The 26,916-nt window shown below is 42.6% G+C and overlaps 1 protein-coding gene and 1 long non-coding RNA gene across 2 annotated transcripts; one reads left to right on the top strand and one right to left on the bottom strand.

The window, feature by feature from the left end:
• Positions 1-1,340: 1,340 nt before the first annotated feature.
• mycn (MYCN proto-oncogene, bHLH transcription factor) lies at positions 1,341-5,898 on the bottom strand. Its single transcript, XM_040017964.1, has 3 exons — positions 5,762-5,898; positions 4,695-5,331; positions 1,341-2,476 (listed from the first exon to the last, which is right to left on the bottom strand). The coding sequence occupies exons 2-3, from the start codon at positions 5,308-5,310 to the stop codon at positions 1,689-1,691; spliced, it is 1,404 nt and encodes a 467-aa protein (XP_039873898.1). The 5' UTR covers positions 5,311-5,331; positions 5,762-5,898; the 3' UTR covers positions 1,341-1,688.
• Positions 5,899-18,807: 12,909 nt separating this feature from the next.
• On the top strand, positions 18,808-23,798 carry LOC120725319. The gene is made up of 2 exons (XR_005694094.1): positions 18,808-20,184; positions 21,860-23,798. It is a non-coding gene; the product is annotated as an uncharacterized LOC120725319 (long non-coding RNA).
• Positions 23,799-26,916: the final 3,118 nt, after the last annotated feature.

The following is a 26,916-nucleotide window of genomic DNA, read 5'->3' on the forward strand; positions in this document are numbered from 1 at the left end:
ACTCTCGTGTCTGCCACTCAGCAGCTGCTCCAGTTTCCATAGCAACAGCCTGAACAATGTAGTAGGAAGAGCTGCGCTGGTGAGAGAGGAAAATAGAGAGGTGTGTGTGTCTGTGTGTGTGTGTGAACTGAAGTGAGTGAGTGTGTAGGTGTGTGTGTGGGTGGGTGTGAGAGGCTATGCAGGGGGAGGTAGCTGCAGGGTGCGGAGACAGAGAGCATTCAGAAGACACTCGCTTTCTTTGTCAGGATGAGTCTTTGAGAGCAGCACAACAAATACAGAAATGTGGAGGCAAACAGGGAAGTAAACAGATTGAGGCAGATATGAAAGGGTGACGGGGTTAAAAAAAAAAATCCACAAAGGCAAAGATGAAGATTTTATGATATCTATTTATTTTTCAAAATGAGGTATTTCAAAGTGCTATGAGTTGCAGCACTAAATGTACATTTTAAATTGAAAAAAAAAAACAAACACAAAAAAACACAAAAAAACAAACATCTTATATCTGTTTACCCAGTTCTATGCACCCGATAGCAAATATAAACAAAAAAAAAGGAAGAAAGAAAAAAAAGGCCAGGTACATGAGGATAGAACACATTTTCTGTACAAAAGAATTATTTGAGATAGAAGAAAAAATGACGAGATAAAGTGATATCTACCAGGAACTCATTTTCATACGAAAATATAAGTATCAAATTTAGTATGTATCAGGTTCACACTAAAAGCATAAAAGGTGTGTTGAATTAGTAATATAATACAATACAAAGAAAGGGAAGAGAAAAAAAACAATATATTGTTATATTACAAAGTTTCGTGACTCTCAAAATTGAGGCCTTACAGTACTTTTAAAGGTATATAAACTTCCAGTCTAAATGTTGGCAGCTTTCTGACATGTATATATATATAAAAAAAGAACAAGGACAAACTGTATTACAAAACAAGGCAGATCTGAGTGTATTTTGTCTGTACACTATTGTTATATACAAAAGTGTCGGCTAGCAAGGTGCGCAGTTATACATCCACTGACTTGGTTTGAGCACCAGTGTGAGAAGAGTGAGGGAAAGAGGACCTGTAGTGGCATTGTTTATGTGACGCCTCAGTCATCAGTCTTTTCAGTTTTGCAGTGGTGAAGGCAAAGTAAGTGTGCACTTCTTCTTGTACATGAACTCTCCAAGCAAAGTGCCCTCCAACACCCGTCCCTGTGGGAATAACTAGATTCCAGGCTGGTGTCACAGTGAGTACAAAAAAAGTACAAATAGAAATTATATTTTTTCAAAAACAGAAGAAGGGAAGACCAAAAAAAGTGTGTCCTCTCTCCTTCCTCATGCTTTTTTGTTTTTCGTGTGTGTGTGTGTGTGTGTGTGTGCGTTTTTAATCTTTCTTTAATGTGACTGGATTGAAAAAAAGTAAACCCTAAACATTCTTAACGTCAACAAATGTGCAAAAAAAGTGGCGGCAGTGAAAGTCCGAGCATCCCCCCGCCCCCGGCACCCCGCCCCTCCAAGGTGTGTGTTGACATCTGAACATAAACATCCTCTGAGATGTTGTGTTGGTGTGTGCACGTGTGCAACAGATATGGAGGCCTCTGTGTGCATCTTCTTGTGTATCAGACTTGAGTTGATGCAGAGGGGTGGGGGTGGGGGGGGTCGTCCAGGGTATATTGTGAGTGTTTGTGTTGTAGCACTTGTCTGTTAGCGAGTCCTTGCGTGCTCCAGCCTGCGCATCAGCTGTTGCCTCCGGACCTGGAGCCTTTCTTTCTCTTGCTGGAGCCTCATCTCTTCCGTCTCTAGTGAGTTCACATATTCGGTGGCCTTCTTAAGGATGAGCACCTTCGCCGCCTTCTCGTTGTGCGCCAGCTCCGGCACGTGGTCGCGCAGCGTCAGGAAGCTGGATCGCAGGTCGTTGCGGCGCTGGCGCTCCAGGATGTTGTGGTTGCGTCGGCGCTCGCTGTCCTCTGAGTCGGAGCTGCCTCTCGGGCTGCTGTCCCCGCTGGAGCTGCGCTTGCTGCGCACCCCTGATGTGCTGGTGACTGAACTGCAGGATGAGGAGGAAGATGAGGAGGATGAAGAGATGGTTCTAGAAGGAAGGCGCGGGACATCAGACATCTTTTGCTTCTTTGGAGGCGGGGTTGGGTCATCGTCTGAAGCATAGGGTGAGGGGGCTGCGTAGTTATGTTGCTGCTGGTGGACTGAACTTCTCTTCAAGATGAGCTCCTGAGGAGCCCGGCTGACGAATCGACTCACCACACCGGAACCGGACCCTGAGACAATTCCTTTTGCATCTTGACTTTTGGGGTGTACAGAGATGGTGACAGTGCCTGACGCCATGGGTGATGCCTTAGTGATTGTAGAGCGCCTCTTCTCTACTGTGACTACATCAATCTCCTCCTCATCTTCTTCTTCTTCTTCCTCCTCCTCTTCTTCGTCTTCCTCTTCTTCTTCTTCTTCATCTTCCTCTTCTTCATCTTCGTCTTCCTCTTCTGAGAAAAGAAAACAACGTGAGTGATTAATTGCTCTGACACAGCACTATTCCATCTGTGTGTGCCAGCAAGTGGCAGGTATACATGTGAGCGAGATCAAGGTGTAGGAGAAAGAATGTTGCTCAATACTGTTTGCACAAGCAGAAACCTCTTAATGCTTAGTGGCAGTCATTTGGTAACTAATCTATTCTGCAGGAATTGACATGTTCAGTGTCAGCGCTGAGCAGACAGGCTGGATTTCTGCATTTCATTCTCCCTCCCTTATTCAAAACTTTCTTAATCTTCTCTGGAGATGAGACAGCTTTAGTCTGATGCTTTCAGTCTATCGGCACACCTCCACTCACACTGAAAGTGTGCCAGTAGAATCAGATGCATTAAGAACTTAGGTTTAACTCTGACCTCTAAAGTTAAAAACCTCATTTCCACCTGAGCTCTTGATCTTAATACATGTGCTAATGTTGAGCTGAGCAGGTGACCCTTATCATCCACGGGTGCTTTTGGAGGTGACAAGAAGTGACCAACCAGAAGCAGAGCGTGAGGCCCCATTAAAATGCCTTTGTTATAATGGCTCCCATTATCAGCTCAGGAGCATCTGAGGAGTGTGGCATTTTACAGCTTATGGTAACCCACTTCAGACACTACTGCACCAGAATGTCTGAACACACATGCTGCACACACACACACACACACACACACACACACACACACACACACACACACACACACACACACACAGAGTTTATTCCTGTCATCACAACAAAGCTGGCCACAGCTGGCTGGATGAGGAGGTGTCCCTGATTTTGCCACATGTGTGGCTGGGATTTAGCTCTTGTTGTTTGAAATTCAGAATGGAACAACTCTTTAATTGAGGTGGAATGAATATAAAGAGAAGAAAGTCAATTCATGTCTGAGCAGATATTAGTTTCAGTTTGTAAACAGGAAAATGAAGAGGAGCAGTGCCTGACCCTGCTTTTCCTGCGAACAGCTTCTGTTTTTTGTTTGTTTGTTTTTTAAATGGGGGTCCTCACAGTTTATCTTTTAGGGTCAGTTTCCCCTTAATGTAAAAGTGCAGAAGGCGTGCTTCACAACGAAGAATGGGCCGCTTCAAACGCCAGAAGCGCATCGGGGCGGCAGTGTGCGCTGGACGGTGGGGCGGCAGGCGATCGGATCACCACCCTTTAAGCTCCAGACCTGGAGGGGCGCCAGGGAGACAGCTGTCGAGATGGAGCGCTTGTTCAAAGCTGTCACCCCCCCCCCACACACACACACACACACGCACACACACGCCTAAAAGAAGCTCTCCTCCGTCCTCTTTTATTCGCTGTAGAGGAGGTGTTTGGCAAGGTTGGCTGAGTCTATCCTCTGTGCCAAGCTGGGGGGCTTTGTACTACAGTTCCACAACGAAAACACGCTGATAAGGGCTGGTGTTTGTTTAGGGAACTTATAAAAGACCGGTGATGGAAGTCTTAGTTTTTAAGTACACATAACATTCATTACCCAATCCAAACACATCTAACATTATGATCCTGACACAAATCCCGTATTTCCGTTTTAGACATTATTTCTTGTTTTCTCTTTCTGAGTATTAATTTTAGATATCCCCTCATCTCGGGCGGCAGTTGGCTCAGACTGTCTGTCTCAGACTGTGGAGTAAGTGTCAGTTTGTCACCCACTGTGCGCAAATTGTCCCTCAATTCATGCGTAATGAAAGCGTTCACGGTACCGTGAACCTGACACTTTATCAGCTCATCGCATTATTAAACACCTTTTCATCTCCTCCCACAACCTGGTCTGACTGTGTGTGTGTGTGTGTGATGTCTTTTTGTTTTGCTCAGATGCCAGCTGAGTTCAGTAAGTCACAGAATTCCCCATTTTACCGCCATCTGCCGGATGGAGACCTTGTTGATTACATAAACCTCGTTCACTGTGTCACTACTCCACTGCGCGATCATGTGTGTGTGTGTGTGTGTGTGTGTGTGTGTGTGTGTGTGTGTGTGTGTGTGTGTGTGTGTGTGTGTTATATCTAACGAGGTAATCCGATTCTAGACCAGTCATATGAACAATCTGCACTCACTCCGATTTGTTAGGGTAGGGGCTTACAACAAAAACAACAGCAACAACAACAACCAACACAATACTACTACTACTACTGCTACTGATGATAATAATAATAATAATAATAATAATAATAATAATAATAACGTCTTCAAATCCTTACCGGAGTCACTAGGCGCGCTCCCGTGCACCGTGGATGTTTTAATGGTCCCAGATGAGTCCCTGGTGCTGTTTTTCTTGTTGATCGGGAAAGGGAACACTACTGTGGGGTCCACACACTCTGACATCGAGTTGCGGCTCACCACCTCCTGCGCCTTGACGCACACACTCCTGCTGCCTGCTGTCGCCGTGGAAATAGCTTTGCCGAGTTTCTCCGTAACCACCCGTTCCAGCTTTTCCCTGGCAGAAAAGCCACTCCACATACAGTCCTGGATGATGATGCTGTTGGGATTAGAATCCAAAGCGGAGCCGAACAGATCGTCGGATGCTCCCCATATATCGTCCCCAGGCAGGAGCAGCAGCTCGGATGCCCAGTCCAGTGGGTCCCCTAACCCGAAGCCAAGGGGGTCTGCTTCCAGCGAGGCAGTTGCCGGCTCTCCCGGTAGCGCGGCGCGGCTTGGAGAGAGGGGCGGAGTGGGCAGCAACTCGAATTTCTTCCAGATGTCCTCCCCCGGTGGCGCAGAGTCGGGACCGCAGAAGTAGAAGTCCTCATCCGGATAGAAACACGGTTGTAAGGAGTCAAACTCCAAATCGGAGTTTTTACTTATGATCGCCGGCATTCTATCCCACAATCGAAAAACCTGTGAAGAGACAAAAGATGATTTAGTCCTCAGTGAAAGAGCGTCTCGTCACATTCCTTCTCTCCTCTATCACACCTGAAAACGGCACTGTAGAAAGAGCATGAGCCAAAGCCCACACACAGACCCAGTCTGCTTGACTGAATTCCGCACTAACTCTTCTGTGGGGTTTAAAAACCACAAAAATCTCAGAGGAGAATGTGCGTAAATGTGACCATGACGCACAGGCGGTGCAAAATGACTTTTGACGTACGATTCACTAAAGACCCCCCAAGAAAAAAGATTAAGAAACAAAAAGCATGCTTACCAAAAAAAAAAAAAAATCAATCAATCAAATGACAACAATGAAATCGAGCAGACACTATGTTTTGCCTAAAATGGGAGAGAATAATAACACTTGTACGTTAAGCTGCTGAAGTGTTAAGACACTCACCTTGTCCTGGCTCGGGATGATATACGAAATAAAAATTTCTCGTATCTCGCAGTCAGTAATACAGAGACCAGAATGTGAGCAGTCATCTACTTTGGGAGCAAACACAGTCCTCTGACACACTTTCTGGATGGCCACAGAGTGTTATACACTCAGTAAAGCGCTAGGAAGCTCCTCCCTCTCAAAGCGGGGGTCGGGCTTTCGTTTTGATGGACGCGGGAGACAGGAGCTTTCTTTCAAGGTGAATGGAGAAAACAGCCTAAACATCGTGAGCAGGAACGAAAGCCGGGGGGGGGGGATTGAAAAAGGGAAAAGGATGCAAAAGAAAAGTGTAAATGAGAGAGTATTCTCATCATGCATTATTGATACACTCAGACAAACTGACTTATCTGTTCAATGGGGTGTCATAGGAAACTGAAGCAGAAGCAAAACAAAGTGCAAGCTGGTGTTGGTGAGCTTTACCCCAAGTGTTTTATCTCTGTTTAAAATTAATTAATTGATTATTAATTGAGTTTTTGAGTTGAGAAAACAAAATAAAACAAAAGAAGAAACATTCTGGGATGGAAGTAACAAAAACCAACATAATACATTAATCTTTTATAAAACGCATTTTAGAACAGGATAAGACTCAGCTTTATAAATGCAATCCATGTGTTTATGTATTTGTTTAAGTTGTTACGAACACGAGTCAGTAATTCAAAATTATGTTAAGAGATGTTTTCCTGCACAGCAAACCCTCCTGGCCCTGTAGCTGTCCTGTAGAGCTCTAAATGCCATCTTCTCTTTTGTCTGTGGACCACCAGCATCTCAGGATGAAAGACAAAGTAGGGCTCACTGCGCCCTCACACGGACACACCCCAAAACAACAGTGGAAACGCGCTCTAACACGACCGAGCGAGCAAGACAAAGACATAAAAACACCAGATCGGGGTTTTTTTTCTCTCCGCCAAAATTAAAGACAGAATGCAAGTCGGGAAAAATACCAAACTTCTCCTGGGTTTGAAGGAGGAACATTTTCAGGGACAACCGGCTGTGCAGGAGAGATTTCAGCTGTCTCCGGGATAAGACAAAATTCAAGAAGAGCTTGTTACGTAACCCCAAGCAGTGGTTGTAGTTGGAGTCATTCCCATTCCCTTTTTAATGACAGCTTTAGGAAGAATGGCGCATCTGTAATTATGCGCACAGGCACAGGCGTACACACACAGTCCTGATACTGACTTGCAGAGAAAACGTTTACAAAGCAGATTCCGGTTCAACGCCAGCTGTGGGCAGGAAGAGTGACGGCTTCCAGTTATTTTCAGACAAACAATGGAAGATGATAAAAACAGCATTTAATATTTTGAGATTCTATCCTTTTTTCCTCTTATGAACAATTGATATTAATCATAAACGTGACTGCAATGATATATTTCTTAATGAATTTAAAAAAAATGATGTTTTAAATTTAGAGCTACCAGACATTTCATAACAGAAAAAGTCCATTTTAGTTTATCAACAAACTTTTTTTTTTTTTGTGAGGGGTTGAGGTTGAGTTCAAAGGACTAAAGCCAGCGAAAAGTGAGAATCTGCAGCTGTTTGGTGTACGGAGTAGTAGGGAGTTTCCTGGGACTTTTTATGCAGCTCCCAGGAACATGGAGAGATGGGGGTTTGGAGTAAGAAACGCCATGAAATCATGGTTCTTGCCAGTTAGATCCTTTTTATTTCTCTCAAACTACTGTTGAGCTTGACCCTTCGGCAGCTTCCTCTGCTGTGAAACAGGGCAGCGAGTGGGAGTGAGAACAGAAGGGAAAGGGTTTTTTTGTATTTATTTATTTATTTATTGTCCACTGTGGATCAGTTGAGCACAGGAAGCTGTTTACTGCAAAAAAACAAAAACAAACTGTCAAAGAAAAGTAATGCTGGTTTCATGGTGTTATGAAGTGTCTTGGCATAGAGTTAAAACACTTGCTGAACCAGATGAGATGAAGCGATGCACACACACATTTCTTTGCATTGAAATTGCCCAGACGTTCTTAAAATATTATCACCTGTTATTTGAAGTATAACAGAAGAAAGCTATTCTCATTCCCAGCCTAAATAAGATAAAGAGGCAACTCCAGCTCTTTCCCTGAAGTTGTCAACTATAAATTAATGTGTTGCTTAATATGTAGCTCACTAGAATCCATAATTACATAGACAAAAAGACAGATTTGCCAGAGGTGGAAAAATGCTGGAGGAATAATGCTTTCCTTGTTTTTATGACAATTTGCATGCCCAGTGCCCCCTCCCAGCATTCACCACTGGACCGGGACATGGATGGTTAAGCAATTAGGCCAGTTTTGATAAAAGATTCATAAGTCACCCCAGTGGATAGCGCAAATACAAGCATGTTGTGAGTAAATTCTACTGCTTTGACAGGCTGTGTACGGTCAGAGAGCATTCATACGATATTAATATTTGAATTGTGCGCATCAGAATGTGTGTGTGTGATGGCTGCGTACGTGTGTGTTGATTCTTACTGATGTCACATATCATTCAGAGCAAACATTCAGTGATGTAGTGGACTTGAAGATATGGTATACGTGATCACATCACCATGACTTGCAAATATTCACAAGCCTTCCACGGTGTATGTTCTCCTTGAGTGTTTTGGAAATGAAATACAGACTTGTTTACTTATTTAAAACATTGTATACATGTATGTTAGATGTGTATGATTAAAACACACATGGTTTATTGACTTTAAGTCCTAATTTAAACTAGGCTTCTGTTTTAAATCACTCCTGCCTGGTGTATTTAGAGTCGAGACAGTCGTTTCACAGTGTCATCACTAGAAAATCCTTGTACAAATCCAGCAATTTCAGGTCATAAATTAACCTGTGCTCTGCTCAGTCTGTGTAAGGCATTGAGTCTCTTTTTCTGTAATCGTGTCAGGTCAGGTTGCACAGTGGCAATCCTCTGCTAAAACAAACCAATTCCAAGAAGAGGCCGTATTTGTTCTCGATCCACACCATTAGATTTCAGCTCCAGCAAGTCCCCCATCCCATAGACCACACCTAAACAGCAGAGCCTACACACCCACCCCTTCCCCCAACACCTTCACATTTACCTTACCCCCCCGCCCCCAAGGTAAAATAGGTGGTAACCTTATCCCTAAGGTCCACCTGAGGAAGCAGTGTCTGAGATCTAGTGGCATCTAGTGGTTAGGGTTACAGACTACAGCCAGAATGCCCTTCGCTTCACCCTCCCCTCACAAATGTTTTAAGGAAATTTCACTAAAAATGCACACATACACAAACACACACACACACATGCAGGAGACTCTCTTTAGAGCCAGTGTTTGGTTTGCCCATTTTAGGCTACTGTAGAAACAAAGAGGTGCAAAATGTAGGGATTCAAGTAAAAGGGCCTGCTACATCTGTAGAGCTAGAATGGATTGGGTGGAGGAACAGCTGGGAGACGATATGGGTATATCAGTATAACAGTCAACTCCAATAAGGCTGATTTTTTTGAATGCCTTCAGAGTTTGATGACCAACCTGCGAAAACTGTATTTAACAAATAGAAACTCATTTAAAGGTTTTGGCTCTTGATGTAACTTTGAGCTTTGGTGCTTTTTTTTTTTTTTTTTTACAGATTTCTCTTTAGTGTGTGTGTGTCCAGAAGTCAGGATGTAAAAAGCAACTTAGCTAAGTCCCCAAAAGAAACATAAGGCTGCAACATGCCCTTTTTCAAATGCCTAGCAGTGAAACAGCCAATCACAGCCATTTACCAATGGTTTGATCTAGGAAAGTAGTAACCCCTTTCTTATTGCTTATAGCAATCGATCCCCCTGCACACTGCACCTTTAACAGAAACCTTCACAGAAATCCAACCGCTTCAGTCTCATTTGAAGTTACTGATCCACCCTTTTTTTCTTTATTTCTTGGCACTGGTTCATGAGGACAGTGTAATATATAATTTATGCTTTATGAGTTTTTAATCCTCTTTAGAGTCAAGCTAGCATGCAGTTTAAGGCCAGCCAGATGTCATGCATGGACACCGTGGTTGATTTTCTGTTAAGGAGCACGCATGTCTCTTCCAAAAGTCCTGAGTGGAATCTGACCGTTCACATGCAGCAGATGATGATTCAGGTTAAAGGAAGCCTTTTATTTTTAATGCTGCCGCCAGTTATGACTTCACCAGGATTTTGTAAGACACTTAACTTTGTAAGGGAAAGAAGGAGCGAGTTGCAACAAAGCCCTGAGGAATTTCTATGAGATTTCTATTGCCATTCCTCGGTGAAAAACCCCGCCAAAAACATTTTTCGACCATTAGAAAGCCATATAAACCAATATGACAGATATGCTTGGAAAAATGTTTGTTTTCCCATGTCTATTTTTGGTCCTTGTTTTCCCATCAGGACTATTTTGGGAAGAATAAACTTGCTGAGGAAGTAGTTTGGCCTTTAGATATTACATTTTGAGAGTGCCAAACGTGTGCCTGTGTGAAGAAGTGTCTTGTTAGATCTTGCCCTCAAACTGTGTCTTAAGTATGCCTACAGGTCTACCTGTGCAATTAAACTCGGCACATCACATGATTCATGAAGCATGTAAACATCACTTTTTCCACTTGAGTAATGCTTCTGAATATTATTTTCAGGTTTTCTACTGCAATCTATTCCACCCAGGTTAATGCTTCCTTTGTCGTGCTCCGAGATCCTTGAAGGTGCGAGAGAATACAACAGCACACTGACCCCCTGGGAGACATTTCCACGTAAAGTCTAGAAAGCCACAGAAAATATTTTGCAACATAAAAGCAAATTTGCATGACTATGTTTCAAAAGCAAAGCCATTGTAACTACAGGTAGTGTCATCATATCTCAGTGTGAGAAAAGATACAGCTTGGCTTCATTGAAGGTTGCTGCCAGGGGAGTACAGAAACACATCAACTGTTAGGATCTTTACTTGCCAGTGTCAGCTCAGGAATGCATAAAAAGATGTCATGCAAATGATGAGCAGGCATCCAGCCACAGTGTGGGAGCTTATTCAGAGATAAAGTGATATGAGTATCTACTTTTTTTGTTTGGGTTTTCACCTTTTTTTGATGACGTTAAAGAAAAAGATTTCAAAAGGTGTTTGCACTGAGGAACAATCCCATTGTGAAAGTGGGACTAGATGTTACCTACATCGTAGATCTCCCGTATCAGGGAGTTGTTTATTTATTCATTAAATTGATCAGTTCTGGTCTTCAACAGTTCCCATAAAGCGTAAAATAGGATGCAGCATTGGGTGTAATTGTCCATCGCTGTTGTGGCATGGATCACATTGCAAGTTATGGATCAAGTCGCGACTGTAAACCAAACTCCAGGCCTCCCAACGATGCACAATTGGAAATCAATATGAGATAAATTAACAGCATGGGTCACGCTAATGTGATCCACTGAGTCTGATCTGATCTTTTCACAGAGAGGTGGAAAATTTATCCATCACTCCATCACTTGGACACTATCACAGGGAAAACGCGCACCCACGGCCCCGCTGCACCTATTTACAAAAAGCTCGCCAGACACAGCCTGGGAGCAGGGCTTAGCCGTTTAAAGTGGTGAGTGTAAATTCAGTTTTGCCTTGACAGCTTTATAGGCCCATTGTTGCTCTCTTGTGGAAAAAAGGGAGGATTTTGGTGTGTTTGTGGAGCTGTGAATCAGGGGAAGGAAGCCTTATTTAACTGATATTGGTGTGGGTATCAGTCACACGCACACAGAAAAACCACAGACTGTTAAATAAACTCCAGTCTGATAAGAAAAGCCATACAATAAGCAACTCTCCGATGCCTGCTCATTAGAAAGAGAGAATGGCCACCTGACTCAGCAGTGTCTTTCAGCTCGTTGTTGTGTTTATAGACAGCAGTGTCACTGTTTTAGTTCATTCTGAGCATTCTCATCGGGGTACATTTGGCTGTAGCACACACCTGTTTTTGAGGAAAGAGCTGGACAAACATGGACCACCTGGACAGGACAGACACATTTAGAAACTAAGTAGTGAGCTTCCTAGAGACACCCCAATAAATTCCAGTGGAGAATAATCCGTATGTAATGAATATGCAGATGTTCGTAAGACGACAAGATTTGTTTGTGGTTTTTGTTTCTCTTCCAAATACTGTTGACCAATCACATCTGAGCAGTCTTTGGTTGCATGCAATTAAGCAGTCCACGTGAAGAGCAAAAGAGGGAACGTATACAAAAATGCATTCTTAAAACCAGTGACAATCATCTGACAACAATTTAGGTTCTTATTTGTTTCTTTTTCGAATTCATCAGCTTCTTAAAGAATGTCCAGCAGATTAGACAGGAATGGATCATCAGATGACAAACGTCCGGTTTCCAGATGAGTTGGACAAAATCACACCTCCAATTGAACTTTAATAATGTTTGCTATCTCCCGAATATGCAAACAGGCAGCTGTTTCAAATACGTTTACCACAAACACTCTCAGTGCGGTTTTTACACCTGCTTTCTGCTTCTCTTACTATTAAAAAGGTTAAGGTTGCTGCCAGAATTCAACCCAAAATACCTCAGATTCACCACTCTCATTTTCATTTTGTGCACATCCTACAAATACAAATATAAACAAATATATCCCACAAATATAAACTTTCCTTCTTCAGTTTTTTGCAGCAGCAACCACAATAGCCTTGTTTAACGCAGCATTTCAACACAGGCTATCTTAAAACATTAACGGATCTTGTTTTGTGTGCTAACAAATCAGCAGTACACGTGCTGAAAGTGACATTCATGACTGCGGGTGACCTCCACTGACTGGTTAGTGCAGCTGTTGCTTAGTTTTGATAGCGGGACAGATAACGCATTATGCATTTGTGTAATGATAACATTACCAGCTTGACTGTGACTCAAGATAAACGGTCATGTGGGTTTTGAAGGGGGAAATGGAGCTAGATAGCTTTACGCTAAGTGACTTGTTTATTGATGAACACCGATGGAGACAGCGATATCAAAAGTTTTTGTTTGGATTTGTCTTTACCTCACACATGCAAGCACTGCATGTTCCCTAACACCACCCTCATGTCTATGAACAGGTATTAAAATCTTTCACTTCCCCTCCATATTATGTATATTCATAAACAGATAATCTGCACAGTACCAGCTCTTGGCCCCAGTGAACCCGGGAAAGCTCTGATGGAGGTCAATGAGCTCTTTTTAGCATCCCCCCCCTCCTCCTCGACCCGTCTTTATCTCCTTGCGTTTGTTTTGATCCTCAGGGGTCATTAGCAAGACTAAATGTTTGTCTGCTCACAAAGGGAGATGGTTAATATGTTTCAACGCATCCATTTGTCAGGCTTCTTGCCTCTTGCTGCACAGTGTGTGAAAGGAGAGCTTAGCATCTCAACTGGCATTTCAAGACTTGCAAGCATTTCAACACCTCCGGCAGGAGAGGCCCACAGTGCGTCTGCGTGTGTGTTCACATGTGAACATTTGTTTATGCACGTATGTGCGTGTCTAAATACATTCCTCCTCGAGGGTTGGGTTCCCAGCCTCCTGGTCTATATATCACCCTTGAGATCATCAATGTGCAGTTTGAAGAGACTGAAAAAAACCGAGAACTTTTTGCTTCCTGCAGACATGATCCATCCTGTCGGTCTGCTCTAGTCAGATTAGTGTGACTTACGAGAATTAGGAAGGGGTTGAGCAGAAGAGAGAAAATGAAGAAAGGAGAAGAAGAAAGACAAAAAAAGAGAAGAGAAGAAAGAAGAATTATTTGCTCGCAAAGGCAAGCAAAGGAAACCAATGTAATAAATTTTAAGTGAATGGTTGTGTTGACAGGAAGTAGTGTCGTTAGCACCGTTTTAATGATATCATTAGTGATTTGTTGAACTCTGGCCTAAACAGGAAGTCGGCCGTCCAGAAAAATGTCTGTGCTAGCAACGTCCAGCTATCAGTGGGCAAAGGATCCATTTGTCTCTGCGATGAGTGATTCTTTCCTCCTGTGCTGGACCCTCCGACAGTATTCAGAGCTCATAATTTTAACCACCAAACGTCAGGTCTGTTGAACTGCCACCACACTAAGACACATAAGGTAAGAATATTGAACGATACATTATGATAAATTATTTGGTAAAACTGAAAATTAAAACTGCGTAATTGAAGCTATAATGAAATGTAGTAGAGATGCACAGTCTGGAAAAACCTATAAATGCATGAATGTCTAATGATTACATTACATACAGTAACTGGCCACTTCATTAGTTACATCCATTCATCAACTGATTGACAAAATCTTCAAATAAAAAAAAATGCATTAGCTATCTAATGCATTGAGGCATGTAGACATGGTCAAGGCAACCTGCTAAAGTTCCAACCGAGGATCAAGATTAGGAAGAAAGGGGAGTTTAGTGACTTTGAATGTGGTATGGTATGTGCCAGACAGGCTAGTTGGAGTATTTCAGAAACTGCTCCTCTACTGGGATTTTCACACAAACAACCATCACCAGGATTTACAGAGAATGATCCAAAAAAGAGAAAATATCCAGTGAGTGACAGCTCTCTGGGTAAAAATGCCTTGTTGGTCCCAGAGGTCCAAGGAGACTGGCCAGACTGCTTCAATCTGATAATAAGGTGACTCATAAAATCCACTTGTTACAACCAAGGATTGCAGAATGCACAGCATGCGAAACCCTGAAGCAGATGTGCTAAAGCAGTGGCCCCCAATCTTTTTTGCGCCACGGACCGGTTTATGCCCGACAATATTTTCACGGACCGGCCTTTAGGGTGTCGCGGATAAATACAACAAAATAAAACTAGTACCGGTACCGAAAAAAAGAAGATTTATTCATAACACACGTGAAAACACCCAGGAAAACTGAGTGAACGATAAAAATGGTAACAAAATGACGCTGAAAATCGATAAAAACCCTGAAAACCATACATTTCACACCTGAGCCTCAACTCAACGACTCACGGACCGGTACCGGTCCGAGGCCCGGGGGTTGGGGACCGCTGTGCTACAGCACCAGAAGATCACACCAGGTGCCATTCCTGTAAGCTAAGAACACAACACTGAGGCTACAATTTACAACAGAAGACAAGAGAAGATTAAAGAAACTTGCCTACTCAGATCAGTCTCAGTTGTGCTGCAATATTTGGATGGTATGGTGAGGATTTTAAGCAATATTAAAGCTTGTATCCTGCCTTGTCTCAACAGTTCAGCCAGCTACTGGCAGTGTAATGGCGTGTGGGTATATTTTCTTGGCATATTTTGGGTTCTTTTAGTACCAGCTGAGCACAAGCATTTTTTAAATATCTCAGCCTACCTAACCATGCCCATCCCTTTTTAACCACAGTGTGCCCATCTTTTAATACATACTTTCAGCAGGCTAATGTGCCATGTATTGGACTAAAAACTGGTTGTGCCTAATGTATGAAATACAATAAGAGTAGCATATACTAGTAGCATGTGTACGGTATGGAATAAGCGTGTGTTTAAGCGCCTCGTTGCTAAACGGCAGCTATTTCCTAATGAGATGTAAATGACTGTAGGAGGTGGTCCCCCACTCACTCAGTGGGATGCCTTTCCACTTTTGAAGTCCTGATTTTGGGGGTCTAGGCGTTGTCATAGTGATGCTCCCACTGACGGTCCCCCTGATGGTCTCTAGAGAATTGGCTTTGGTTGGAGTATTGACAGGCATGTGGCAGCCTTGGTTTATTTCTTCTCTTTTCCTCTCCTCCCCTCACTCTCACATCATCCTCCCTTAAGCTTTTAATATGAAAGCATGCCTGGCACACAAAAATGATTGTTCTAAGCAACAAAAAATGTCAATTCCCGTTGGCATTAGACACTTAGATTAAAAATGTGCAATGTATGCAAAGCACATTATATATAGAGGCTTTGTTTGCATGATGTGTTTTGAAGTTTCTGAAGTTGGAAATGAAAGCTGGGGATATAAATACCTCACGTGAGGTAAAAGAACAGAAGAGCATTAGTATGTAGCTCCCAGTTGCACATTTCTGTCTTTCTGTGCATTCAGTGACTTTGAGTCTCCTCACAAAGGACAGTTGCGCTGCAGGAAAATGAACGTAGAGGGCATCGAGTTCAGTTTGACCACCAACAAGGTAATATGCCAGACATACCATGCTGTTCCATCTGTTCATGGTTTAGTGCGCATGGAAATTAAAGGCATGCCACCTGCTGGAATGCAATGCTCATTTGTTTATATGACACATGGATGTTACGCACAGAAATGGACATACTGTAAGAAATGGACAGAAACACACTTTGAGATGAACAAGTGGCAGATATAATCAGAGAAAGAGATAATGGGATGATTAATATTCAAGATTCAGGGACACTGTGTTCCCACTACAACCCACTGACCCATCAGATCGCCCTGTCTTGTCATCATTGATCATCCTTTGCTGTCAATTGATGTGATTGTGTTGGAACGGAAGGTCTTTGCGGATGAATTCCTGACAGGCACCAGTAACCTACAGGCCTGTGACCTTTATGCCCTCCACAAGGTCAAGAGCCTCACCCTTCCCTTCTAAAAAAAACTTTCTCAACAGCCTTCCCCCCTTCCTCCATCCTTTCTGACTTCCATCATGTGATTCACTAATCAATTAAGCTGCATTTTTGTGTGAGGTCATGCCAACGTTTCCTCCTCCTTTTTCCTCTTTAAGTGCCTGTGTTCTTTTTAAGGTATGTAATTAGCAATCTTTTATATATATTCTCTCTCTCTAAATATATATATGTATGTATACATATATTTATATTTATCAAACTGTTATGACAAACTGTACCTGGACCGAAAAGAAATCGGTTTAAGGTGGAAGTCATGGCAAGGCAGGTAAAAAAAACTGATGAGACTGAAGGAAATACATTTTTAATAGCATCACGTTTTCTTTTTCTTTTCTTTTTTTGCCTTTTATCCACTCAAAACTTCGTATTTACATAACCTGGATTCTGTTATTCAGTGTAATCTTTAGATTAGAAGAATCTTATCAATATACTTGTCCTGTATAAGATCTGGTGCTTGATTGGATGTTATTGGTATTAGTCATGGTCATGTGACTGTTCTCAGGCGATTTAAGATGATGTTGCCTGGTGTTACTGTCATGCAATAAATAAGGAATTTGTAATTCTGCTGTGTGCAAACTATTATTTCTCTGCACCTTTCCCACAGGATGAGGAGGATGTGTGAGGATTGTTTTTTGTTCATTTATTGAATATGCAGAGTATGCATGTCCAGCAAATGGTAAATGGACTGATCCTCATATAGCACTTTTTTACTCTCCCGGAGCACTCAAAGCGCTTTATACAACATGCCACATTCACACAAGCACTTCTATGCTTTCTAACTAACATTCAGACTCCGATGGATGCATCGGAGAGCAACTTGGGGTTATTATCTTGCCCAAGGATATTCGGCATGCAGACGGGGGGAGGCAGGGATAAAACCACCAACTTTCAACCAGCAGATGACCTGCTCTACCTCCTGAGCTGCAGAAGGAGTTGAAGAAAGAGTTGTTACAGTATATGGACAAAAGTACTGGGCCACCTATACATTGCACTTACAGGAGCTGCTCAGCCAATCGAAACATCCCAACAAACTTTTACACATTATGAGCCTTACCACTCAGTTACACTTTACAATAATACCCCTTACAGCCGATCATCAAATATTTAGAAGAAATGACATTTCATGACTTGCTGCTGTGGTGGCATCCTATTTATAGTACCACCCGCCTGTGGCAATGGGACTGGAAACACTGGAATTTACCAATTAGCAACTGTGTCTTACAAAGAGGCTTGATGGGACTGTGCCTCTGAAACAATAATGATATGCTGTTATGTTGCAAACAAATGAGGTAAAAATAATATAATATTGCAATCAACTGAAGTTTTGCCAGAACTGAAGAATCACCTGGTTCCTTTGAAAAGAGATGTGATAAACTGTTGTAGCTGTATCTTATAATCGGCATCTCTGACTGTTACATTCTTGAACATTACACTTCCATCTTTTCTGACCATACAAACTCACATCCTCCAAGCAGGACCGGTGTGTGTCTGTATGTATGTGTGTGTCCCATAAGATTTTCACGAGGCCACCGAGGCCCATTATCTCACTTAGTAATCACTGTGCTAAATTTAACATGGGGGATAAGGGGAAATCAGGCCCAAATCAAAGGGCCTGTTATCTGCTCAGTGCTTATAGCGCAGATTATGAAACATCAATGTGATCTGATAAACATATGGGCAAAGAGCAGGGCACAAACATCTGCATGCCTGCTGGCCACACAGGAACAGGGAAGACTTTATCCCACTGCAAGCCCCCAGTGAAAAAGAGGAAGCTGGCCAAAAGGGAAGTGTAGACACAATATTAGAATGTGTATGTTTGTGTGTGTGAGAGAGCTAGTTTCTAGTAAACCTCCTGGCAATGACATGCTTGGCAAAGGGTTGAGGAAACAGTCCCTAAGTTACCTTTGGACTGATTGTGTTTGAGTTGCGGAAAGGAGGGAGGGAGTGGGTGTTTTTGGTAGATGGGTGGGTGGTGAGGACTTGGATGGAGGAGAACAGGAAGACAGATTGCCTATGGCGAGCAGGACTTCCTGTTAGATCCAGGTCAGTAAGTTGCAGCATGACACTAGGAGGGGAAATGGTCTGTAATCGCAACAATCAACGTGATTAGCGTGAGCAAGCTGCAGTGCCAGACCTCAGTCTGCCACCCAGGTTGTTGCTAGCCTGCAAGCACCCTCAGCATCGCTGCATGGGAATGGTCAGGGTGGGAATGCAGGAGACTGGATCCCTTTTCACACCTCAAAGTGTCACAATTTTATAATAATAATGGATTGCATTTATATAGCACTTTTCAAGACCCTCAAAGCACTGTACAATTCCACTGTTCATTCACACACACTGGTGGAGGCAAGCTACAGTTGTAGCCACAGCTGCCCTGGGACAGACTGACAGAAGCGAGGCTGCCATATCGCGCCATCGACCCCTCTGGCCATCACCACTAGGCAGTAGGTGAAGTGTCTTGCCCAAGGACCGAGACTGTCCAAGCAGGGGCTCGAACCGGCAACCTTCCGATTACAAGGCGAACGGCCAACTCTTGAGCCACAATCGCCACAATTTTATATTTGATCCAGTTAATTTTGATATATTCCAACTGCAATTTTGCAAGCATACCTCAGCAATCTATATGGCATAGATGCATATGCTACCTCCTGTCATCATCACCCATGAGGGCTTTAGTATTCTGGTTTTATACTTCACATTAATTTGTTTAAAGATGGGATGGGTGTGTCTGCCACTGTAATGTCATATCTGCTGCAAGCTTTACAAGAAACATGTATGCGTGCGTCTTTTATCTTTTTTTTTTAATCTTTCGTCCTCTTCAGTCCCCTCTCCTGTTATTTTCAAAAACACCTAAAAAGTGTTGTCATGTTGAGTATACGTCTTTGTTAGACCTTATTTCAACCTTCTTTCCAGAATGTGTTGCTGCAGCTCATAAATCTTGTAATTACTCCAAAAGCTAAAACCCTACAAAAGGTTTTCAGACTTAAAATGAACTAAAACATGCCTCATTCTGAGTGTAAAGACACAAGAAAAAGTCTGTGGCTAAAAAGATGGAGAGATCCCTTATCCCTTAAGCCATTAGTTCAATATTTTGACCTTATTTAGAATATGAATTGTGGGAAAAAGACAACAACTTCCTCTTTTATGGGGTCAGAAAAGAAACCAGTGTTATGTCAGAAACAAACAGCTTGCCTTTGGGAAAGAAATCCCCAATAGTGTATACTAGTTGTTTTATGTTACAGCCCACTTTTGAACAACCAAGATCAGGGTTAGGCAAATATATAATGCAATCAAATGCAAGGACATGAAAGGTCAAGGTGGATAGGTAGAAAAATGTCACAAATCTCATTCCTAAAGTTACAGAGTTACTGGCCCGATGGAAAAGACTGCCACAAATCACAAAATTTAGGCCCAAGATATGAAAATAAACATAAAAAACATAAAATGAAAGCTCTTTTGTAGTTAATTAAGAGAACAAGAAAGCAGCCTTGTGCCCTGCTGCATCTAGTGAGTGCTCATTTGTCTGTGACTTAGCATTCCCAGAGTATCCATCTCTTTGTGTCTAAACAGGCTGTCAATCACCACGCTGGCACTTCCTGTTTACCTGTCCCATTGACCTCCTCTTTGGAGAGTCACCGGTGCTGAGTGCTCCAGGCAGCCCTGAGGACATGCACTCACATGGCCAGCTTCAAAGTTAAGGCAAAGTTTACCCAGAGTTGAGCTTCCACAGGCTGCCCCGCTGTTCACTGGGGTTGTGTGCTCAGATAAGAAGGCTGCTTCCTGGTCTAAACATACACAGACAAAGAGAAAACAAAGAAGAAGGACAGGCAGAAAGAAAAAAAGAGGAGGCTTGGAGGCAAACAGCGAAGTCTTATCGCAGGTATCATTTGTTTGAAAAGTGAATCAATAATTTAGAGAGAGTGTGGATGTGTAGACGTTTGGTTTATGACGATATGTTGTCCAAGCTACCAAATGAAACTTGACAGAATCAAATAGAATCGATGGGGCGTGGGGAGTTTGTAGTTTTAGGTCTTTTTCCACTACAAAAATATTTGTACACCCAAGTCATTACATTTTATTTATATAGCACCAAAACTAAACAACAGTCAGCTCAAGGCGCTTTATGTTGTGAGGTAAGGACATCAGAAAATTAAAACACAGTCTTTTAGGTTTTCATTACATTTTTTGCACCGTTTTTTAATGTTGTTTGTTTTTTAAAACTCACACTTTAAATTGTACTCAGGCTTAAGGTTACGGTGAGGCCACTTTGAGTGATGGTTGTATATGAAACTGGCAGCTGTAGCTGCTAGCTAATGCTGTGCCTCACCTCAGCTAATTTTAGTCACTGAACTCCCCCTCTTGCTATGTGGTTAACTATGCTCAGCGTTTCCGAAGAGGTCTTTGTTAAGGTTTTTTGTGAGTGAAATTGAAGTATTTTTTTGTAGGTCACTTAGGAATAATTAGCATGGGTCTGTGTGGCCTGTGTATGGTCACTTCTGGCTGCAAAATAACAAGATGTGATGGCCACAGTGCTAAACTTAGCTTCAAAAAGAGGGATTCGGAAACACCATTTACCCTCCTGTTGTATTAATTACATGGCTGCAGAAGCAGTGTTTGCTGTGGCATTAAACCATACTATCACAACAGTCATCTGGCCTAAACCACCAGGAATAAAAATATTTAGGAGAAAGCAAATAGCATTATGTAAATGATACACAACAGCAACAAAAGATATGAAAAACGGAGACGGACAAATTCGAAAAGTTCCAAATTTAAAATCTTATGAGTATTATGTAACATCATGAGGAGCTGTGTTTTATTTTGCCTGAGCCGCTCTCATGGATGAACAACATGCCACCATCATGTGGTGTTCTTCATAATTTAGCATTAATTGAGACTTAAACTACAGCAGTTCAGCAGCCCAGCACGTTCCCGTCGTTAGACGCAGTGCAGTGCTGACCGCACAGTGAACTAGGAATATAATGGCTGTTCTGTTCCTGCCATCTCTCAATGTAATGGTACTGTAAACTAACAACTCAAAAGCCCCTTGAGCCACATTGCCTTGCTGCCGTGGTATTTCTACAACAAATTAGAGGCAAACTTAAATATTGGGCCGCCTGTCAGCATGATGGGTGAAAGGAAAAAAGAGGCAATTAAAGGCTAATGTATTTCAATTAGTGGCTAACTTTTAAAGGAAAAGCGGACTTCCGCATAGAACAAGTCCAAACATGGGTCATCAGAGAGTGGGTTGCTTTTGGTGTTTGGTGTTTAGGGGCAGTGTAAGCATCAATAAGGCCATGTAGCTATTAGCAAATGAGAAGTAATGTCCCCTGAATGATGGTGGTAATGATGCTGTGGACAAAACATTGGATTTTGATTGGGCTCTCTCTGTGAATAGGTCCCAGTACACACAGGAAGTGCTTGTTTGTTCCAAGCAGCACTATTTCCTGTCGGACTGGCTGTGTGTGGGGGGGGGGGGGGGGGGTTTCCACTGTGATAATCAGTAGAGGGATATGTGCGTGCATGCACCTTACTTCTCAATTTTCCTTCTTTAGTTGGCGGTTCAAAGAGCCACTCCTCGCCAGGGCGGAAGCTCCTCTCAACCTAGAATGAGATCAGTGTGCATCCAACAAGGGACTTCCTCCCCACACAGGAAGTGGAGGTGCAGCTGAGAGGGAAAGGGCTCTTCCTCTGCCACCCCCGTTCCTCCAAGTCCTGCTCCTCCCTCGTCCTCCTCCATGATCCGTGTTTTGTCTCAGAAATAACATAAAGCATTGCTCACGCTCACTCCCTCTCCCCTTTTTCTGACCAAGCAGGAAGTGCAGCCTGTTATGTTTACATAACAGAGGTCCTCTCTCCCGCCAAAGCCACCCAATGGCCCCTGGGAAACGGGAATCCCCAGACTTCATCTGCTCACATTTGTGAAGTGGACATCCATCACAGATTGACAGAGAAATGTGTCTGCATGTGTATATGGGAGAGAGGTTTCCGGTGGGAGCAAAGAGAGAGAGAACAGAAGAGCATCTGTGCTGATGTTGATGATCCTTTCCTGAGAAGGTTTTCCTTTTACTTAAGTTGACCCCTGCTGCAGTGGAAGAAGAACTGGATGTGCTCTTGTTCAAGAGCCCCCCATCATTTCCCATTGTGCCATTTGGCTTTGGCACTTATCTCTTTGCACATGATTCCAATAGTGAAGATTTGCACTCAATGTGCGCTTGAAGCTGGGAGATATGAATGCCATCGGTGATGGATAACACACTATGTCTGCCTTGTTCTGGGGGGAGATGTGCACACTCATGAGGCTCATGTGACTAGCAATGGGTCGACAGAGAGAGGGTCTATCCATCTGAGGCCCCCAGAAAACTGCCCGTTGGCCATTATGGAACAAATGAAGACTTTTGAGCGTGTGGAAGGGAAGTGGATATTTAGTTCACTGGTGGCGGGGCTAGATTAATGTGTTTCTGTCCATGGATTTAAGTGTGTGTAACAAAAGTCTTGATGTGGTGTTACAATCAAATGTTCAGATCATTTTTCTTTCATTATAAATAAATTTGGAAATTTACAATTCCCTTTAAACAGAAACACCTCAGAGAAAAGTCTTAAAAATAAAAATACAGCAGAGAGAAAAAATGGCAGATGCCTTTGCTAAACAACAAACTTTCTGACTTTTCTTTTTTACGTTTTTGTGTCAACTGCAGAAACAATTGGCCTCGTAGAAGAGCAATTTTGGATCCTTGCTCAAAACTGATTTATCTTGTTTTTCAGTCTAATTATCCAGATTCTTTTAACTGTGCAAACTTGCCATAAATCATTCATTTCAGACTAATGAATCCCACCTGTTCATAAAGAGGTGAACGTTTGTGACTCTTGAGTGGTTTAGGCTAGATGAAGTTAGATGTTTTCAAGGCAGGGCAGTGTGTGCCTAATCACTGAGTATTTGGAAATAGTTCAGCTTGTTTCAGGTAATGTTACACTGTCTTCAGACAGCATATAGACTCGGACAGCTGTTGGCGCAGCACAACCAACTGCTAGAATATAGACGCTCCTGCAGATCTATTTGTTTGCTTGAATAAAAGGATTTCCTGTTTTGCTTTGATAAATTGCTGCCAAGTAACTCCATCCCATTTGTTTTTGTTGTTTTGTGGATTCTATTCAGTGCATGTGTTCACGTACTATATCTATGCCCGTGTTTATCCACACATTTGTTTAGAGTGTGAAATGCTTCTACGCGTCCTGCTGTTGAAGAACTTGTCCTTGGCTCTGCAGATCCACTCACAGAGTGGAGAGTTTGAGTAGCTGCCATGAGGACTTATGGCCTCAGGACCTGTTGGTGGAGGTCAGAGAGTACAAGAGGCGACAGCTGTAGAAATGTTGAGAGCCCGGTGCAGCATGAATACTGCCGGTTATAGCCAGCATCGCACGCACACACGGATACATACACACCCACACACTCAACACACACAGCGATCAGATCCTTATCTAAAAGATACATTGTTTGGAAGTTGCTGGAGGACCGCCTAACAGGATATAGCCCACTGTTAGAAAGTGTGTCTGTGTTTGCGCGTGTGTTACACAGGATCGTATAGGACGTGATCAAAAAAGCTGAGGCCTTTTATTGCAGTTTTCGCTGATCTGCAGCCTGTTTGAATGGATTTCCATGATTTTTGTCAGTCTTTGAACTTGTTTGAGTTGTTGATGTGGTCATTCAGTATCCAGGAGCCTCTTTTGTCTTCTATAAGTCAAACTGCTACTATCAAAACTGTAACAAATAAAACAGATATAACTACACAGAATCTTCTAAAGTTTTTGGTGCCAGCTAACCCTGCAGTGGTCGAGAGAGTCTCTGTCAGATCCAGGCTCAAGAGGGGGCAGGAAACCGCCGTGGCCAGTTTGGGCTTAAGAGGAAAGAGAAGAATAAAAAGAGGAACATAGAGAGGCCACCAACAATAAAAATAGAAAAAGGAAAACTATGGGAGAAATTGTAGATAATCACCATTAACAGTGGCATGTAAAGGCATCAGTAATGAAAAGAGCTGAGTGAAGAAGTGCTCAGTCCATCACAGAAAACCCCCAGCAGCATGAGTCTATTGCACTGCAACCGAGATTTGCTCTAGGATCAGCTGATCCCGTCCTAATGTCACCATATTCAAAACCTGCCTTTTTCAGAGAGGAACGTTTTAAGCCTAAAATTAGAGGCGGTGTCTGTCTGCTGAACCCAACTTGGAACCTGGTTCAACAGGAGAGGAACTAACAGCTGAAGACTCTGCCTCCCATTCTACTTTTAGGTAGTCTAGGAATCTCCGAGAACAAAGTGCTATATTTAGATAAAAGAGTGCTCTGATGTATTTTAGATACGATGGGGTCGCATCAGGACTCTGGACTTTGTATGTGAGGAGAAGTGTTTAAATAGGAATTTAGAATTTAAGAGACACTGAAGAGACACTAAGACAAAAGGCATTTAGTACTTTTGCTGCTGCATATTACACTAACTGAAAGTATTGCATCATCATATGGACTTAAAATAGTCCAACCTGGAAGTAGCCAAATTAAATATTGTCCCTATAGAGACAAATAAACAGATTAAATAAATAAGGGGGTCTAGCATTCATATTCATGTAGTCACCTAGCAAATGAGCATTGTTTTACTAAATGATTCATATCACCTTTTCTCATTGTTGGAACCAGTCAGTGTTAGTCAGTGTTAAATGAAGCAGTAATGAGCAATCAGCAAGTTAATACATTAAACACAGCAAGCAAGATAATCAAACTGTTAATGGAGGCTTTAAAGCGCCATAATTACCTTTCAATTTCTGACAGTGTTCTTTTTTAAAAACAGCTGCTGGAAGCAGCACATTTAGGTTAGCGTTTAGAGTATCGCTTGTTTGAAGCTAATATGAACGGTTGCTTAATTTCTAGAAATTTCTGAATGTAGTGGGATAAAACTGTAAGGGACCTTTCCTCATTGAAGACCAGAAGGTTTTCAACATTTGGCTATATGTTATGGAGTTATTTAGTGGCATTTTTGTAACTTAACTATGACATGGTCATGTGAGCTTCAGATACAGATGTACCTGCCAATCTGCTGATATCAATACAGCTATTGTTAAAAAATAAAATAAAAATTGTATTGATATGTTGTGAATTTGAATATTTTGTCACCAAATTGCTATCCAGTAATTTATCCAGTAATTAATTGTTTCAGTTTACTGAAAGGCCATTTTGGCCCCTTACATGCAAGGCCCTCTTCTCTCCAGCGGGGAGTTGGATTGCTGACCTGGATGCCCAGAAAGAGGTGTTGCAGCTGGAGCTTTACTCTAGAGAAGATGCTGGTGCTGGTGGGAGCAGCTGTTGTGTGTTAGACTGTCAACACAGTAATGAAAAGGGAGGGGGGGGGGTGTGTGTGGGGGGGGGTTAAATCAGGCACAAGGAGTTTTGGTTGAAGTTTGTTCTCATTTTACATTAGTATCTGCTTTACTTTACTTAAGAACGTTTGATTACGAGTAACATTAATCCGGCAGAAAAATAATGCCAGACACCCCCAGAGCAGTTTGAGGGGATTGTGTTTGCATAACAATCTTAGCCACATTTTCTGAGGTTTTTCCGTGTTGAACATCTTACGCCCCAGCCAAGCCCACCGGCATGTCAGAACACTGAAGTCCACTTCAAGCCCTTCATCGCCATCATCGTCAGGGTCTTGGATCACTGAAACGCCCCTGTTCCTGTTCTCATGGGAACTTCCCCTCCCTTCAATGAGCTGCCTGGTTCACCTCTCAGCACTGCCTGCTCTAGGGTTAACTCCACAGGTCAAAGGTCACAGGATCACAGGCTCCACAATGCCTCAGATTGTTGATTGTTGATCCTAGTGCTGGTGCTGTGAGGAGGGGTAGGATTGTGCGTGTGTGTGTTTGTGTGCAAGTTTGCGTTTGTTTGATTGTGTGTATATGTTTCTATTTGTGCATGTGACACAAGTGCCTCTGTGCATGCGTGTGTGAGCGTGTTAGTTTTTGTGTGTGCATCCGCCGATGTTTGCATGTGTGCAAAAAAGGAGAAACCTGATTGGCCGGACCACCGTAGCAGATGAAACTTGATGGACTGCAGGCTCCCTAAGCTCCTGTTGATGGGGATTTGGAGGCCTGTCTTTGAGGGGGGAAATTCAATTTCCTCCCCCTGCTCACCAGAACTGTTTGGATAGCTTGGCCTGGGATTGGAGAGGGTGTGTGACACTCCAGATTACCCACTCACTGAGAGGCAGCCGGGAAGGTGGTGTCTGATCTGCAGCATGGCATGACTCAACGCAAGAGGAATGTGGCACAACAGAGAGCTGTCAATCTGTCAGTGTTTTTATTTTTATTTATTTCATCTGTTTCTAAGTGTGCTACAACACATCCTAAGAATTTTTATGTGAATATAAATGCTTTATTTAACAGTGGATCCCATGAGTGCAATCTGTATTCAAATTAATCCATTATTGACATCTGCTTTATTGATTGAGCATGATCAATAGTTTTGTTGAAAATAGTTTTGTTAAGAACAGTTTAGTGATAAGTCCCACAGATTAATTATTCTTTCTTCTAGATTGCTACTAACAAAATTGTAAGATATGAACAGGATA

Source organism: Simochromis diagramma, unplaced genomic scaffold, assembly GCF_900408965.1.
Source record: "Simochromis diagramma unplaced genomic scaffold, fSimDia1.1 OVJJ01000802.1, whole genome shotgun sequence".
Lineage (NCBI taxonomy): Eukaryota > Metazoa > Chordata > Actinopteri > Cichliformes > Cichlidae > Simochromis > Simochromis diagramma.